At 37.4% G+C, this 14,748-nt stretch overlaps 1 protein-coding gene across 1 annotated transcript; it reads left to right on the forward strand.

The window, feature by feature from the left end:
- Positions 1-542: 542 nt before the first annotated feature.
- Positions 543-2,421, forward strand: LOC133252039 (olfactory receptor 2T1-like). The gene has a single exon (XM_061424795.1). The coding sequence runs from the start codon at positions 1,220-1,222 to the stop codon at positions 2,156-2,158; it is 939 nt and encodes a 312-aa protein (XP_061280779.1). The 5' UTR covers positions 543-1,219; the 3' UTR covers positions 2,159-2,421.
- Positions 2,422-14,748: the final 12,327 nt, after the last annotated feature.

A 14,748-nucleotide genomic window follows, 5' to 3' on the forward strand; every position in this document is an offset into this window, starting at 1 on the left:
AAATATATAAGGAAAAATAATTAAACGTGGTCTCAATGTTATAAGCCTGAATGTTTGTGTTAGAGGAGAGGTGATGACTGAAATAATCAAGGCATAAAAGGTGGGAGTTGAGCTCAGTTTTGGCATGATAAATTGGAAGTGTTGGCAGGACATGTGATGAAAGTGTTTAAGAAATTGTTGGAAATACAGAAGTGAGCTCCAAAGAGGATAGACAGGTAAATATATTGTTCTGAGAGCTTGAACTCATAGAATCAGGAAAAGCTTCACTCTGAGGTCATACAGTGTCCTGTGCTTAGGAGTGGCCCATGTGTGATTTAATGATCTGATGTTGCCATCTTGAAATTTTTCATAATTTTGAAAAAAGGGTACCACATTTTAATTTTGCCATGTGAAATATGTATTTGGTCTTGCATGGGGCTATGAAAGATTGACAAGGGAGATGAAATAGACAGAGGAGAGGAGGAGCTACTTAAGACGCTTGAGGAAATGGTCCCGTTGATAAGTCAAAAACTAAAAGGAGACCAAAATATGGAGTCTCATTGTCCCAGGAAATTCCAAATAATGAGTTTTTAATTCTTGGATGGATATGATAACTGTAGATATGAAATAATTTTTAAATAGTGGAGTAAAATGATCAGCATTTAGTGTTTATCAAACAATAAGTTAAAGACTGGTGAACCTCACCTTTTTTTGTTAATGGATTTCTGATTTATCATAAAAGGATGTGATAAAAGATATGGATGAACATTCAGATGAAAGAAATATGTAAGACATGGAGGTTCCATGCCTTGTCTGAGTGCTTCACTCTCCCCAACTCTCCATATGTTCACACCCATAAGTTCCTCATGTGCATGCTAAATCGCTTCAGTCATGTCCAACTCTTTGCAACCCTATGGACTCTAGCCCACCATGCTCCTCTGTCCATGGGATTCTCCAGGCAAGAATACTGGAGTGGTTTCCATTTCCTCCTCCAGGGGATCTTCCCAACCCAGGGATCGAACTCACATCTCTTACATCTCCTACATTGGCAGGCACCACGTGGGAAGACTGTAACTTCCTCAAGACATTTTAAATATCATTTTGTTCAACTAAGACATAGAAAGAATGGATAGGGGAATAACTAGTCTAAAATAAAGGTTCTTAACTAGGCATAAGATTTACAAGATGTCCTATATTTTTTCTCCCACAGTGCATCAGCCATCATAGAGGAAGTTAAGATATGGCAAAAAGAAACAACGTATCTACTACAGATTTCATCCTCTTGGGCCTCTTTCCTGAGTTCCAATATGCCAGCCTCCTGGTCTACCTCATTCTTCTGGTCTACCTCATTGCCCTCACAGGGAACTCCATACTCACCTTCCTGATCTGGCTGGATGTTCACCTCCACACTCCCATGTACTTCTTACTCAGCCAGCTCTCTCTCATTGACTTGTTCTACATCTCCAGCTCAGTTCCTAAGATGGTCATCAACCACTCTTTGGGGAAGCACAGCATCTCTTTCATTGGCTGTGGAATCCAAATGTTTTTCTGCCTGAGTCTAGGTGGTGCTGAGTGTCTCCTTCTGACCTTCATGTCGTATGACCGATTTGTGGCTATTTGTAATCCCCTGCAATACACAGTCATCATGAATTCTAAGGTCTGTTTGCTCATAGCAGTAGCATCATGGACTGGGGGTGCTCTAAATTCACTCATTCAAACCATCTACACCATGCATTTTCCCATATGTGGTCTAAAGGAAATAAATCACTTCTTCTGTGAGATGCCAGCCGTCTTAAAGCTATCCTGTGAGGATACTTCAGATTATGAGATGGTGGTATTTGTGGTAAGTATCATATTTATCCTCATCCCTTTCAACCTCATAATTGCCTCCTACATTCAAATCTTCCTCACTGTTCTCAAAATGAAATCTCCTGAGGGGAGGAACAAAGCTCTGGCCACGTGCTCTTCTCACCTGACTGTGGTGAGTCTCTACCTGGGGCCAGGCATAGTGGTGTACATGACACCTGGCTCCTCCCACACCCCAGCATTGGATCAAGGTCTTTCTGTGTTCTACACTATTCTTACTCCCATGCTGAACCCCATTATATATAGCCTGAGGAACAAGGAGGTGGTGGGGGCCCTGAGAAAGGTCCTGAGGAAGAAGCTGGTATCAAAGTAATTTAAGAAATATCATTACCGTAAATCTAGTTTCAATATGGAAGTCCTGGCTTGCTTTTTCTTCCTCTACACAGAATTCCTATTTAGGAACATATATTATTTTAGAAATATTGACTATCCAGTTACTTTATTATGTTTGAAACAAAATAATTAAGTTCAGTTATGAGTTGCTTTCATAGAAATATTTGGAGAAAAAGGCTTTAATAGCACATAGATGGAAGCATATATATGCAGTTTCCTAATTCATCCACAGAAGTGGATGAGGATTCCCATCATTTTTTTTTATCATCACAGAGATAGAGAAAGCTGGGACTACTTATTCTAACATTTGACCAAGTATCAGCCTGGTCTGAGAGTAGAACAAAGAAAGAGATAGGGTCATTAATTTTCTCCAAGAAGAACTGTTTTCTCCAGGTTAATAATATTTCTTTTGATTGAGTGAAAACCAAATTTATTTCTTTGACAACTATTAAGGAACAAATATCTATTGACTATATTTCATATCTTTTAATTTAATGAAATCGCATTCTGACCTCATAGTTACAGTAGGAGTTTTCAGAGATTTGTTACTTTACAGTTTCTTAGTTCTCTAACCTCATCTCCCATTATTCATTTCTCTCAGATAAACAAAACCAACATATCTTTGAGAAAGAAATTTCAAGGACAGATGGATGTCCAATCCCTCCCCACTTCCTATGAGAAAAAGTTGGATGGTGAAAGTAGGGGAGCGATAAAGGAGAGATGAAGACAGTACAGTGTTTTGTTAGTAGATTGTATCTCATTACCCTATCAGAACCTCATGGAGGTCAGCAATATTATAGCCAGACAAAGGAACTGTGTCTTGATACGCAGGGAAACGATTCCCATGATCCCTTCACGATCTCAGAGAGACAGAACATTAGTAAAAGTAATAGTAGCTGATATAACAGATATCCCTCCCAAATCTTAGCTCACTAACACAATAAAAGTTTATGTTTTGTTCATAAAAGGTCTAATCTTTAGAGAGGTAGAATCTGTGGTTCTGTTCCTTACAATCAGTGATCCAGACTGACATAGGTTCTGACATCATTAGCATGTGATTTCTAAGATTGAATGAGCTTTGGTGTATATCCGGCAAAAAGAAGTGCAGAAATGTCTGAGATGGTCTTACAGTCTAGTCAGGGAAGTGGCAAACGACATCTACCCATATTGAATTTGTCAGAGTCTTACACCGTGGGCTTTCCTGGCAGCTCAGTGGTATAGAATATGCCTGCCAATGTAGGAAATGTAGGTTTGATCCCTGGGTAGAGAACATATCCTGGAGAAAGAAATGGCAAACCACTCCAATATTCTTGCCTGGGAATTCCTGAGGAGCTTGGTGAGCTACCATCCATGGGGTTGCAAAAGTGTCAGACACAGCTTAGTGAAAACAACAGCAAGTCCTATGCCACATCTTACTGAATGGTGGCTGGAAAATATCTTCTAGCTGTGTCACCAGAGGAAAAGAAAATGGGTATGGTGAAAACTTAGCCAAATAATTGTGTATTGTGTCCTGGTTGTTGCTGTTCAATCACTCAGTCATGTCAGACTCTTTGTGACCCCAATGACTGCAGCACCCTAGGCTTCCCTGTCCTTTACCATCTCCTAGAGCTTGATTAAACTCATGTCCATTGAGTTGGTGATGCCATCCAACCATCTTGTCCTCTGTCATTCCCTTCTCCTCCTGCTTTCAATCTTTCCCAGCATCAGGGTCTTTTCTAATGAGTCGGCTCTTCCCATCAGGTGGCCAAAGTATTGGAGGTTCAGCTTCAGCATCAGTCCTTCCAACAAATATTCAGGATTGAATTCCTTTAGAATTAACTGGTTTGGTCTCCTTGCAGTCCCAGGGACTCTCAAGAGTCTTCTCCAACACCACAGTTCAAAAGCAATCCTTCAGCGCTCAGCCTTCTTTATGGGCAAACTCTCACATCCATACATGACTACTGGGAAAACCATAGCTCTAACTAAATGGACCTTTGGTCAGCAAAGTAATGTTTTTGCTTTTCAATATGTTGCCTAGGTTTGTCATAGTTTTTCTTCCAAGGAGCATGCATCTTTTAATTTCATGGCTGCAGTCACAATCCACAGTGAATTTGGAGCCCAAGAAAATAAAGTCTGTCACTGTTTCCATTGTTTCTCCATGTATTTTCCATGAAGTGATGGGACCAGATGCCATGATCTTCATTTTTTGAATCTTCAATTGTAAGCCAGCTTTTTCACTCTCCTCTTTCACCTTCATCAAGAGGGTCTTTAGCTCCCCTTCACTTTCTGCCGTAAGGGTGGTGTCAATTGCATATATGAGGTTATTGATATTTCTCCCAGCAATCTTGATTCCAGATTCTGCTTCATCCAGTCTAGCATTTCACATGATGTACTCTGCATATAAGTTAAATAAACAGAGTATCAGTATACATCCTTGACGTAATCCTTTCCCAATTTTGAACCAGTCCACTGTTCCATGTTTGGTCTTAACTGTTTCTTCTTGACCTGCATACAGGTTTCACTAGGCAGGTAAGGTGGTCTGGTATTCCCATCTGATTAGGAATTTTCCACAGTTTGTTGTGATCCACACAAAGGCTTTAGTGTCGTCAATGAAGCAGAAATAGATGTTCTTCTGAAATTCTCTTGCTTTTTCTATGATCCAAAACATGTTGGCATTTTGATCTCTGGCTCCTCTGCCTTTTTCAAATCCAGCTTGAATATCTGGAAGTTCTCGGTTCATGTACTGTTGAAGCCTAGCTTAGAGAATTTTGAGTATTACTTTGCTAGCATGTGAAATGAGTGCAACTGTGTGATACTTTAAACATCCTTTGACATTACCCTTCTTTGGCATTGGAATTAAAACTGATATTTTCCAGTCCTGTGGCCACTGCTGAGCTTTCCAAATTTGCTGGCATATTGAGTGCAGTCCTTTCACAACATCATCTTTTAGTATCTGAAATATCTCAGCTGGAATTCCATCACCTCCACTAGCTTTGTTCATGGTGATGCTTCTAAGGCCCACTTGACTTGGCACTCCAAGATGTCTGGCTCTAGTTGAGTAATCACACCATTGTGGTTATCTGGATCATTAAGATCTTTTTTTGTATACTTCTATGTATTCTTGCCACCTCTTCTTAATGTCTTCTGCTTCTGTTAGTTTCATACCATTTCTGTTCTTTATTGTGCCCATCTTTGCATGAAATGTTCCTTTGGTATCTCTAATTTTCTTCAAGAGATCTCTAGTCTTTCCCAGTCTATTGTTTTTCTCTATTTCTTTGCACTGATCACTGAGGAAGGCTTTCTTATCTCTCCTTGCTATTCTTTGGAAGTCTGCATTCAAATGGGTATATCTTTCCTTTTCTCCTTTGCCTTTCACTTCCCTTCTTTTCTCAGCTATTTGTAAGGCCTCCTCAGATAATCATTTTGCCTTTTTGCATTTCTTTTTCTTGGGGATCACTGCCTCCTGTGCCTGTTATGAACCTCCATCCATAGTTCTACAGGCACTTTATCAGATCTAATTCCTTGAATCTATTTGTCACTTCCACTGTGTAATCGTAAGGGATTTGATAGGTCATAATAGAGTCAATAACATAGTTACTGGCTTCAGCAAAGCAGTTGAATAATACACATGCTCTTCAGTATCAAAAGAAAGAAGCTACTAAAGGACATGCTCACAGAAACAAGGTAAAATGAGAGGTTAATTGCATAATATGCTAAAAATGTTTTTTAATTACAGCAAGCAACCAGATTGGGCCTCAGACAGTTCATTTCCTATGAAAAACTATATTTAAAACTGTTTTCTCACTGTTTTATACAACTCAATTTTTCTATCATATCATAAAATAACTTGAAAAGTTGTTGTGTGTGTATAGCATACCTGTGCATGTGTGCTAAGTCATCTCAGTCGTGTCCAATTCTTTGTGATCCCATGGACTGTAGCATTCCAGGCTCCTCTGTCCATGGGATTCTCCAGGCAGGAATATCAGAGTGGGTTGCCACATCCTTTTCCAGGGGATCTTTCTCACCCAGGGATCAAGCCAGCATCTCTTATATCTCTTGGGTTGGTAGGAGGGCTCTTTACCACTAGCACCACCTGGAAAGCCTAGTATCCTTATAGTACTTTGTAGTATTCATGATGTATTTATCACCTGAGAAAACTGAAAAATTATTCTAATTAAATCCCAAATAACATCTACCATATGGTTCTCCAGAACAGTGACTCTTTAACACATCTGGACCATGTTAAGTACCCTGCTTAAGTAATGAAAATGAGAACTAAGATGCATTTCTTTCCTGAGCTCTCGTTACTCTCAAGGATTTACCAATCATATTTATCAAATTGAATATAACATATTGTGAAAATATTATGTGCCATAAACTATGCTAATGTTTGTGACCAAAGTCCCATAAAATGCATATGAATTAAAATCTGTCTATTTTTAATGTTGGGATGGGCACATCAAAAAGACTACAAACAATACATGCTGAAGAGTACGTGAAGAAAAGGGAACCCTCTTACAGTGTTGGTTGAAATGAAAACTGATGCATCCACTATATAAAACAGTATGCAGTTTCTTTTTAAAAATGGAGTTACTGTATGATCCAAGATTCTCATTCCTGCACCTATATCCAAAAAATGAGAAATGTAATTTGAAAAGACATATGCATCCCAATGATCATATCAGCACTATTTATAATTGGCCAAGACATGGAAGCAACCTAAGTGTACATCAACAAATGAATGGATAAAGAATATACACATACACAATGGAAAATGGAATATTACTTCTACAAAAGGAATGAAACATTGCCATTTGCAGCAATGTGAGTGGGCTTAGACATTATCATACTAAGTAAATCAGACAGAGAAAGAAAAACATTATATGATATTATTTATATGTGTAGTCTAAAAATAGTACAAGTGAACTTACTTACAAAACAAAAACAGACTCATAGACATACAAAACAAACCTAGAGTCATCAAAGGGAAACGGGCACAGGGATAAATCAGAAGTAAGGGATTAACAGATGTATACTACTATACATAAAATAGATAAACAGCAAGGATTTGCTGTATAGCACAGGGAACTACATTTAATATCCTGTCATAACTTGTAAGGAAAAAACTCTGAAAAAAAATTACATATCTGAATCATTTTTCTGTACACCTGAAACTAATCAAATCTTGTGAACCAACTATACCTGAGTAAAAAATAATGTTGGGATGAGCAGACTTCCAAGTTTAGTACATTTAGGGAGTGTCAAGGAAGATTCCTCTGAGGAAGTTTACTTTTTAAATTGAAGTATTGTTGATTTATGATGAAGTTTGCTGAAGTTAAAACATGAAAATAGGGAGTAACCAAGTTGAGGAAAAGAGAAAATGTATTTCAGGATAAAGAACAGAAAGCAGGGGATTCTAGAATTTGTGAAGTACTTAGGGTATTGATGTCTCCAAGCCTTCGTGATCGTAACTAGCAGGAAAGCAAAGAGTGGTGGGAAATAAGTTTGAAGAATTTCTTGTCTTGAGTTCTCCTGAAAACAGAACCTGATACAGGGACTTGGGAGATGATTTCAGGAAGCAAGAGTGATACAGTAGGGAGAGTGACATAGAGAAGGTGGAAAAATATCAAGTTTTTATTGGGTTTTTTTGTTTGGTTGGTTGGTTCATTTTCTGGCCGCACTATGCAGCATGCAGGATCTTAGTTCCTCTACCAGGAATGGAACCTCTGCCCCCTGTGTTTGGAGTGCAGAGTCTTAACCCCTGAACTGCCAGGGAAGTATGTATTATAAGATTTTCATTTATAGGGTATTCAAGGATGTTACTGTGTGTAGCTGGAGTTCTATTTTGTTGGCCCTCCTAAGAAGCATACATAATGCCTTCCAGAATTACCCAACTGAAGGTCAGAAGAAAGAAAAATCCCTCACCAGTCTCAGTCTCCTTTGGTCAATGTCTATTCTCAGGAGGTACTTCCACAGTTGCATCCCGTGTTCAGGACCTATATTTTGACAGAACCCAAGCTTAAGGGAATGGGAAGCATAAATGTCACAAGTGACAGAGTAAAGGGAGGAAGAAGCAATCATTGCTTTACCCTTGCACTGATACATGCCCGGTATTGTGCAACAACACCATGCAATAACCCTTGATTCAGTACATATGCCACATCCTGAGGGACAACACCCCATCTCACTGACCTTTAGCTAGAATCTTCAATGAAACTCTAAAAGGTATTCTGTTGTTCTATCAGGTTAACAGTTTCCACATTAATTCTCACATGGTAGGATGAGAGAATCATGAGGTCATACATGTATTGCCACAGGCCCATCCCTGTAAAATAGGCATCTTTGCCTGAGGCAATATTGATGTAAGATTCAGTATTTCTCAATAAGGAACTGTGCAAACTCTTGAAGAAGTACTGGAAGAGGTAGTGCAGAAAATAAAAATCAAATTCACCACCACAGATGCCAATTCCATGAAGAAGCTTCCTTGTCTTGTCTGGGGTACTATGGTCCAATGTGGCAATCATAGTGTTCATTCAGCATTGGTTTCTAGATAATCCCCAATTGATTGATTTTGGTTCAAGGGTACCCATGGTATTGGACCCATGCACAGCCTGCTTCATTGCATTCATTGTCATTCCATTCATGGTCCTATTATATATAAGCACCAGGTTGGCCACTGATAAAAACTATATGACCTTTACTGGATAAGTCATTCTGTCCACCTCTTTCTTTAGTGGCCATTCAATGATGTGTGCTCTAAGAAGGCACTGATATGAAGTAGAAAGTTCTGCTCAGTTTATTCCTATCTTACAGATTCATTCATACTTCATGCTCCTTCCATAGACTTCTTTGTTTCTGATTTTTCAAACTATGCTTCCCCAGGCCACATACAACTAGCCAAGCCATTAACCATGGCTTAAGTTATGTATGTCCTTATCTCAGTCTATATCTCTCTACATACAGAGTAAATAATTAAACCTCTGCCCTGAGGGAAGATTTTCACACACAACTGTCCTTTAGGGTCTCCTAAGAATGGGGTCATAAGGTAAAAGAAATCCCTTATTTTGGCTTAAACCAATGTACTAAACTAATGCATCAGTGAATTAGGTTCACATTTTTGCTTTTTCCATTCTTTGATCTTAGGAAGAGGCATTGGTTTAACAAAAGTAGATGTCTTTGAAGACTGATTGGGCTACCATTCATGGTACCATTCGTGGATCATTACTTATGATCTCTGAATCTGCTTAATTCAATTTCTCAATACATCATTTTCATTATATGTTGGATTGCTGCGCCTGGTTAAACTCAGAATTTGATCCATTTAAAATAGTGGCTCATGGTAGGCTACTCCTGCTGCACAGTCACTTGTCATATACAGGCGTTCAGTTTCTGACATCAGGTTGTGTGTCCAATGATAAGCCATGCTCTGCTGTAGAAGACATGGACAACTTTAAAATCCTAGGATTCTGAATTGTAACTCTTCTATAGCTCCTGTTTAAGAGTCCACACACCATTTTAAACACTACTGTGGAAATAACTGAAGATATTACAAATGAGAGAATATCAAGGATATTTAATTAGAGCTTTTACAGTAAGGAGGGTTTCTCTGGTGGCTCAGAAGGTAAAGAATCTGCATGCAATGCAGGAGGTCCAGGTACAATCCCTGGGTTAGGAAGATCCCCTGGAGAAGGGAATGGCTACCCATTCTAGTATTCTTGTTTGTTTGTTTGTTTGTTTTTACTTTTTATTTTATTCTCCTATAATTTTGTTGTTGTTGTTGTTTCTAGTATTCTTGCCTGAAGAATTCCAAAGACAGAGGAGCCTCGTGAACTGCAGTCTATGGGGTCACAAAGAGCTGGACACAAGTGAGTGACTAATGCTTTACAGTAAGGGAATCAGCTACCATCACTTCAGTTTGGTAAAGAATCAAAGTCAAGTAGAGGAGTGGGAAAACTTCATTGTGGGAAAAAGGAAGGTGTCATGTATGCCCTATTGGAGATTTTTGACTTGTGGAAGCTGTCAGCAGGCTAACTAAAAACAGAGTGTCCTGTGTTATTGATTAGGAGAGGATATTTGGCTTCTTTCAATTGGTCAGAAGTTGGAAATGAGCATAAAAACTAAGTCTGATAATAATTAATCAAGTCTTAACTGGTACAGGTCAGTTGCTATTGGGTTATCATCTGATCTCTTGAATTGGTTACTAGAGAGTATAGGCTGGCTTCCTGGGCTGATTGCTGAAAGTTGTGGGTAGAAGTTCTGTTTTGATACAGAGTCTGGCTGTTATCCATTTGTTATTCATTTGTACGCTTACCTCACACTTCTAGCAATATTTGATATGGAGAGTTTTAACACTGCAAGACTGTGAATATTTACTACTTGTACTTCCCACATAATAACTGAATGCTTTTTATTCTCTTTATTGAAAAGTGAAGTGAAGGTGTTAGTTGCTCAGTCATATCTGACTCTCTGTGACCCCAAGGAATGTAGCCCACCAGGATCCTTTGTCCATGGAATCCTCCAGGCAAGAATACTGGAGTGGGTATCCATTCCCTTCTCCAAGGGATCTTCCTTACCCAGGGATCAAACCTGGGTCTCCTGAATTGCAGGCAGATTCTTTACTGTCTGAGCCACAAGGGAAGCCCCATTCTCTTTATTGGTGGGAAATTAAAACGACATTTTTGCAAGATTAACAACCAAATACCAGTACTAGAGATTGTGATTATTTTATTCATCAAAGATATCACATTTGGAATGAAACCATTCTAGGGAATATCACCAACCTGCTAATCCCTTCATCCTTAAAATGGAGAATAAAATTAAATATAATTTCATATTTCATATTCACTAACAATTAGTGATGGAGAAGGCAATGCACCCCACTCCAGTACTCCTGCCTGGAAAATCCCATGGACAGAGGAGCCTGGTAGGCTGCAGTCCGTGGGGTCGCTGAGGGTCGGACAAGACTGAGCAACTTCGCTTTCACTTTTCACTTTCATGCATTGGAGAAGGAAATGGCAACCCACTCCAGTGTTCTTGCCTGGAGAATCCCAGGGACGGGGGAGCCTGGTGGGCTGCCATCTATGGGGTCACACAGAGTCGGACACAACTGAAGTGACTTAGCAGTAGCAACAGCAACAATTACTGAATATGTTTTCAATAAACTTATAAAGATAACAAAGACCAGAAGTTGGCAAACTTTTTCTTTGAAGATTCAGATATTTAATATTTTAGTCTTTGTGGTCTATAGGGTCTCTGCCACAACTAATCAACTCTGAAAATATAGAAGCAGCTGTAGCTAATATGGAAATTAATAAGAATGAATAAACCTTCCTGATGGACACTGAAATTTGAATTTCACACAATTTTCTGAGCCCATGGGCCATACAAATATATGCAGCAGGACACATTTGGTGGTAGGTTGCTGACTCTAAATAAAGATGATATAAAGGTAAATTAGTGTTATCTTTGTCCTCAAACAGCTGCATTATAACATGAAACTGTAAACACATATTCTAGAGTAATTCAAATAACAAGGCAGAACTTTTGATCAAAAATCCAGAGTACTGTATGGTATGTTTGTTCATACCACTTGTACAAATTAAGCACATAAATTTATACATTTGTATGCAAAGAGTTGATATTGCCAAAATACTACATATTAATTTAAAATTGCATTTTAAAAAAATAAAATAAATAAAATTGCATTTTTATTGATAAAACATAAAATTATTAAATTATTTCCAACCCTTTTGAGATTTGCATGTGTGATGAAGGGGTTAAAGTGTTCAGAACTAAGCTTACATTTTTAACTAAGGTACATTACTTTTCCAACTTTTTCTGAATGTATTTGCCTGATTTTTTATTTCCTTTGACAATTGTCTGTTGTTTTTAAGGAATTGAAATGTATATTTCAAAACAATCTGGTTTTCATGATAATTATTTTGCAAATTATTTTTGAGTCTTTGTGGGCAAATATTCAGTCATAGTCAGTTAGACTGCTTTTAGAGACAGGAAACATTAAATCTTTAGATACTGTGTTTTGCTCTAGATATGCAAAAGGTACTCTCAAAACCAGGTAATAATAATAAACCAAGAGAGACTTCACATTGACTTTCTGAAAAACATTACAAGGACTCCATTAATTTTGTTAATTCAAATGGGTTATATAAAACACAGCCTAGTGAGACAGCTTTACTATGCCCACATCCACAGACAACATTACTAAAACTCAGAAATTTAATTTACTTGAATAAAATTTACAGTTAAAAAATTGGAGAGATGACCATTAATTTAGGTCCATCTGATCTCAGTTAATTTTATTTACCATATGTCAGTATGTTAAAATGAAGCTATATTATCAAACTGCTATAAAATGAACTTCATTAGAAGTCATATTGGCTATAAAGAATCATATAAAAATTGGGTAAAGTTTCTTGGGGGGGCGAGGTAAATGTAGAGATAGTGAATATTGAGTATCCTTCTATTTTTGAAGTTTATCATAGGGCAGATTGCATGTCCCTGATGGAAATTTATCATTTGCCTTGTGGTTTATCATGTGAAAATATTTTAAAACATCTGAATATTTTTCCATGGTGAGGGATATTTTTGTACATTTTAACTGTTGCCAATTAATTTCTAAGTTTTCCTATTACAATCTGGAATCAAAATTAATTAAAGTCTGGGGACTGTGTTCCCATAAGTCACTCACTAACAAGGTCTCCAGATCCTTGAAGGAAAATTATTAAACAATCTTACTATCAAGTTAGATCTTCACTGATATACCAACCAGTATATAATATACACAGAATCATAGCCACTGATCTCACTTTCAAAATGCATGACTTGCCATCAACATCATGTCAGTTGCATTCACTTTTCTATGCAAAATAAAGGGCTAATGCTGCATAGTGAGAAGGTGTGCCTGATCACAGAAAATTTGGAAGTTTTCAGCAATTCCAAGAGGCAGAGGAGACTGGAGACAAATAGAATTTAAGGTAGAAATGAAACCAGGAAAATAAAGGGTTTTGAACCTTGCCTGGTAATGGAAATTCTGTAGAGAATCTATATGATTAAGTCCTCAAATGTCAGACTTTGGTGATTGTATTTGTCAAAGGAAAATAAAAATCTGACTGTAGGCTTCCCAGGATTGAGGTCTAGGGGAAAACTACATAGAATTACATTTCTGTTTGACTATCTGTAGGAATTACATCACTTAAATAATGAGTCATAAATACTCATATAATCAAACACAGTATAATACTAAGCAGGTACTATTTATGATGTCAAGTAAAACATTTGAGAATGAGAATTACTATTCATTTATACTCAAAACTGATATCCAAAGATTCACCTAAACTCAGGAAACGATTTAATCTCTTGATAATTTCTTGAATCAATCCTGCTGCTTTAGAAAAGCTGTTTGATGACTGAGTTGTGATTTCATTTCCATCTGCCTTGTATGAACCCATAATAGGTATGGCCTCAAAGTATGCTAACAATAAGGGCAAACTCTGTTCCTAAAATGATATAGTAGTCATATCATTGTAAAAAGTCTTAAAAGGTCAGTAAAATTCTACAGGTTAATATCACACTGTCCTCTTTATAAGCAGATTCATCTTCCATATTAGAGAAATAATGGAAATATATTCAGAGTTGACTCTCAGTAAGTACTTATTCCATTGAATTAAACTAATAAAATTGATCCACTTTTGTGAGAAAAGTTTAATAAATAATACAGAAATATTTACTAAGGGATAGTTTATTGTTCTATTTTAAAAATACTGTGTATAATTGGGTTATGCTATGATCCAAGGTTTCTACTTCCTGAACACCAACCAACAATTTGTTTTCAGGTAGCTGGTTATTATTTAATAAGAATTTATAAAAAGCAAAATAAAAGTATCAGGTAAAAAATTAAACACATTTGGAGGTTTTTTCTTAAAGTTTTGGCTCCAAAATTTTTAAACACTGACTTAGTCATCTTCATTAACCTCTTTGCCAGTTGTATTCTCATTGTTATAAAGTTAACCACTCATAATCTTAAAGAATATCATACCTTGGGTAATTAAAGTCAGGAGCACAGACCTAAAGCAAATTGTCAAATAGGGTGGTTGCAGTGATACTCATGATTTCTGAGATTTAGAATGTTTGAATGTTAGAATGTTTGCCATACCTCATACTCACTTTAAGTTGAAAGTCCTTTGATTATTATTCTAGCGAGAGAAATCAAGTATTTTTAGTAGACATATGAGTTCAACATAAAATACCAAAAGAGTTGGATGTCTCGACTCATTGAAGTAAATGGCAGGACAAGTTACGTGGCATGATATGACTGTCCAGTTAAGAATTCCATGAGGTTACTCAGGAATGAGAAAACCTCAGGCTTTCAGAGTTATATAGTTCAAAACAGTTGAATAAAAAAGTGTGTAAGAATTCTAATTTGTTTCCCACTCACTTAGGAAATGTGATTTTCGCCATCAATGTGTTTTTAACCACAACAAACTCTGTGTTGCCTCAATCTTTAAATGTACATGAGTTGCTGTGTACTAAGGTAGATATGGGACTTCCCTGGTGGCTCAGATGGTGAAGAAT

The sequence above is a fragment of the Bos javanicus genome, chromosome 7 (genome assembly GCF_032452875.1).
Source record: "Bos javanicus breed banteng chromosome 7, ARS-OSU_banteng_1.0, whole genome shotgun sequence".
Lineage (NCBI taxonomy): Eukaryota > Metazoa > Chordata > Mammalia > Artiodactyla > Bovidae > Bos > Bos javanicus.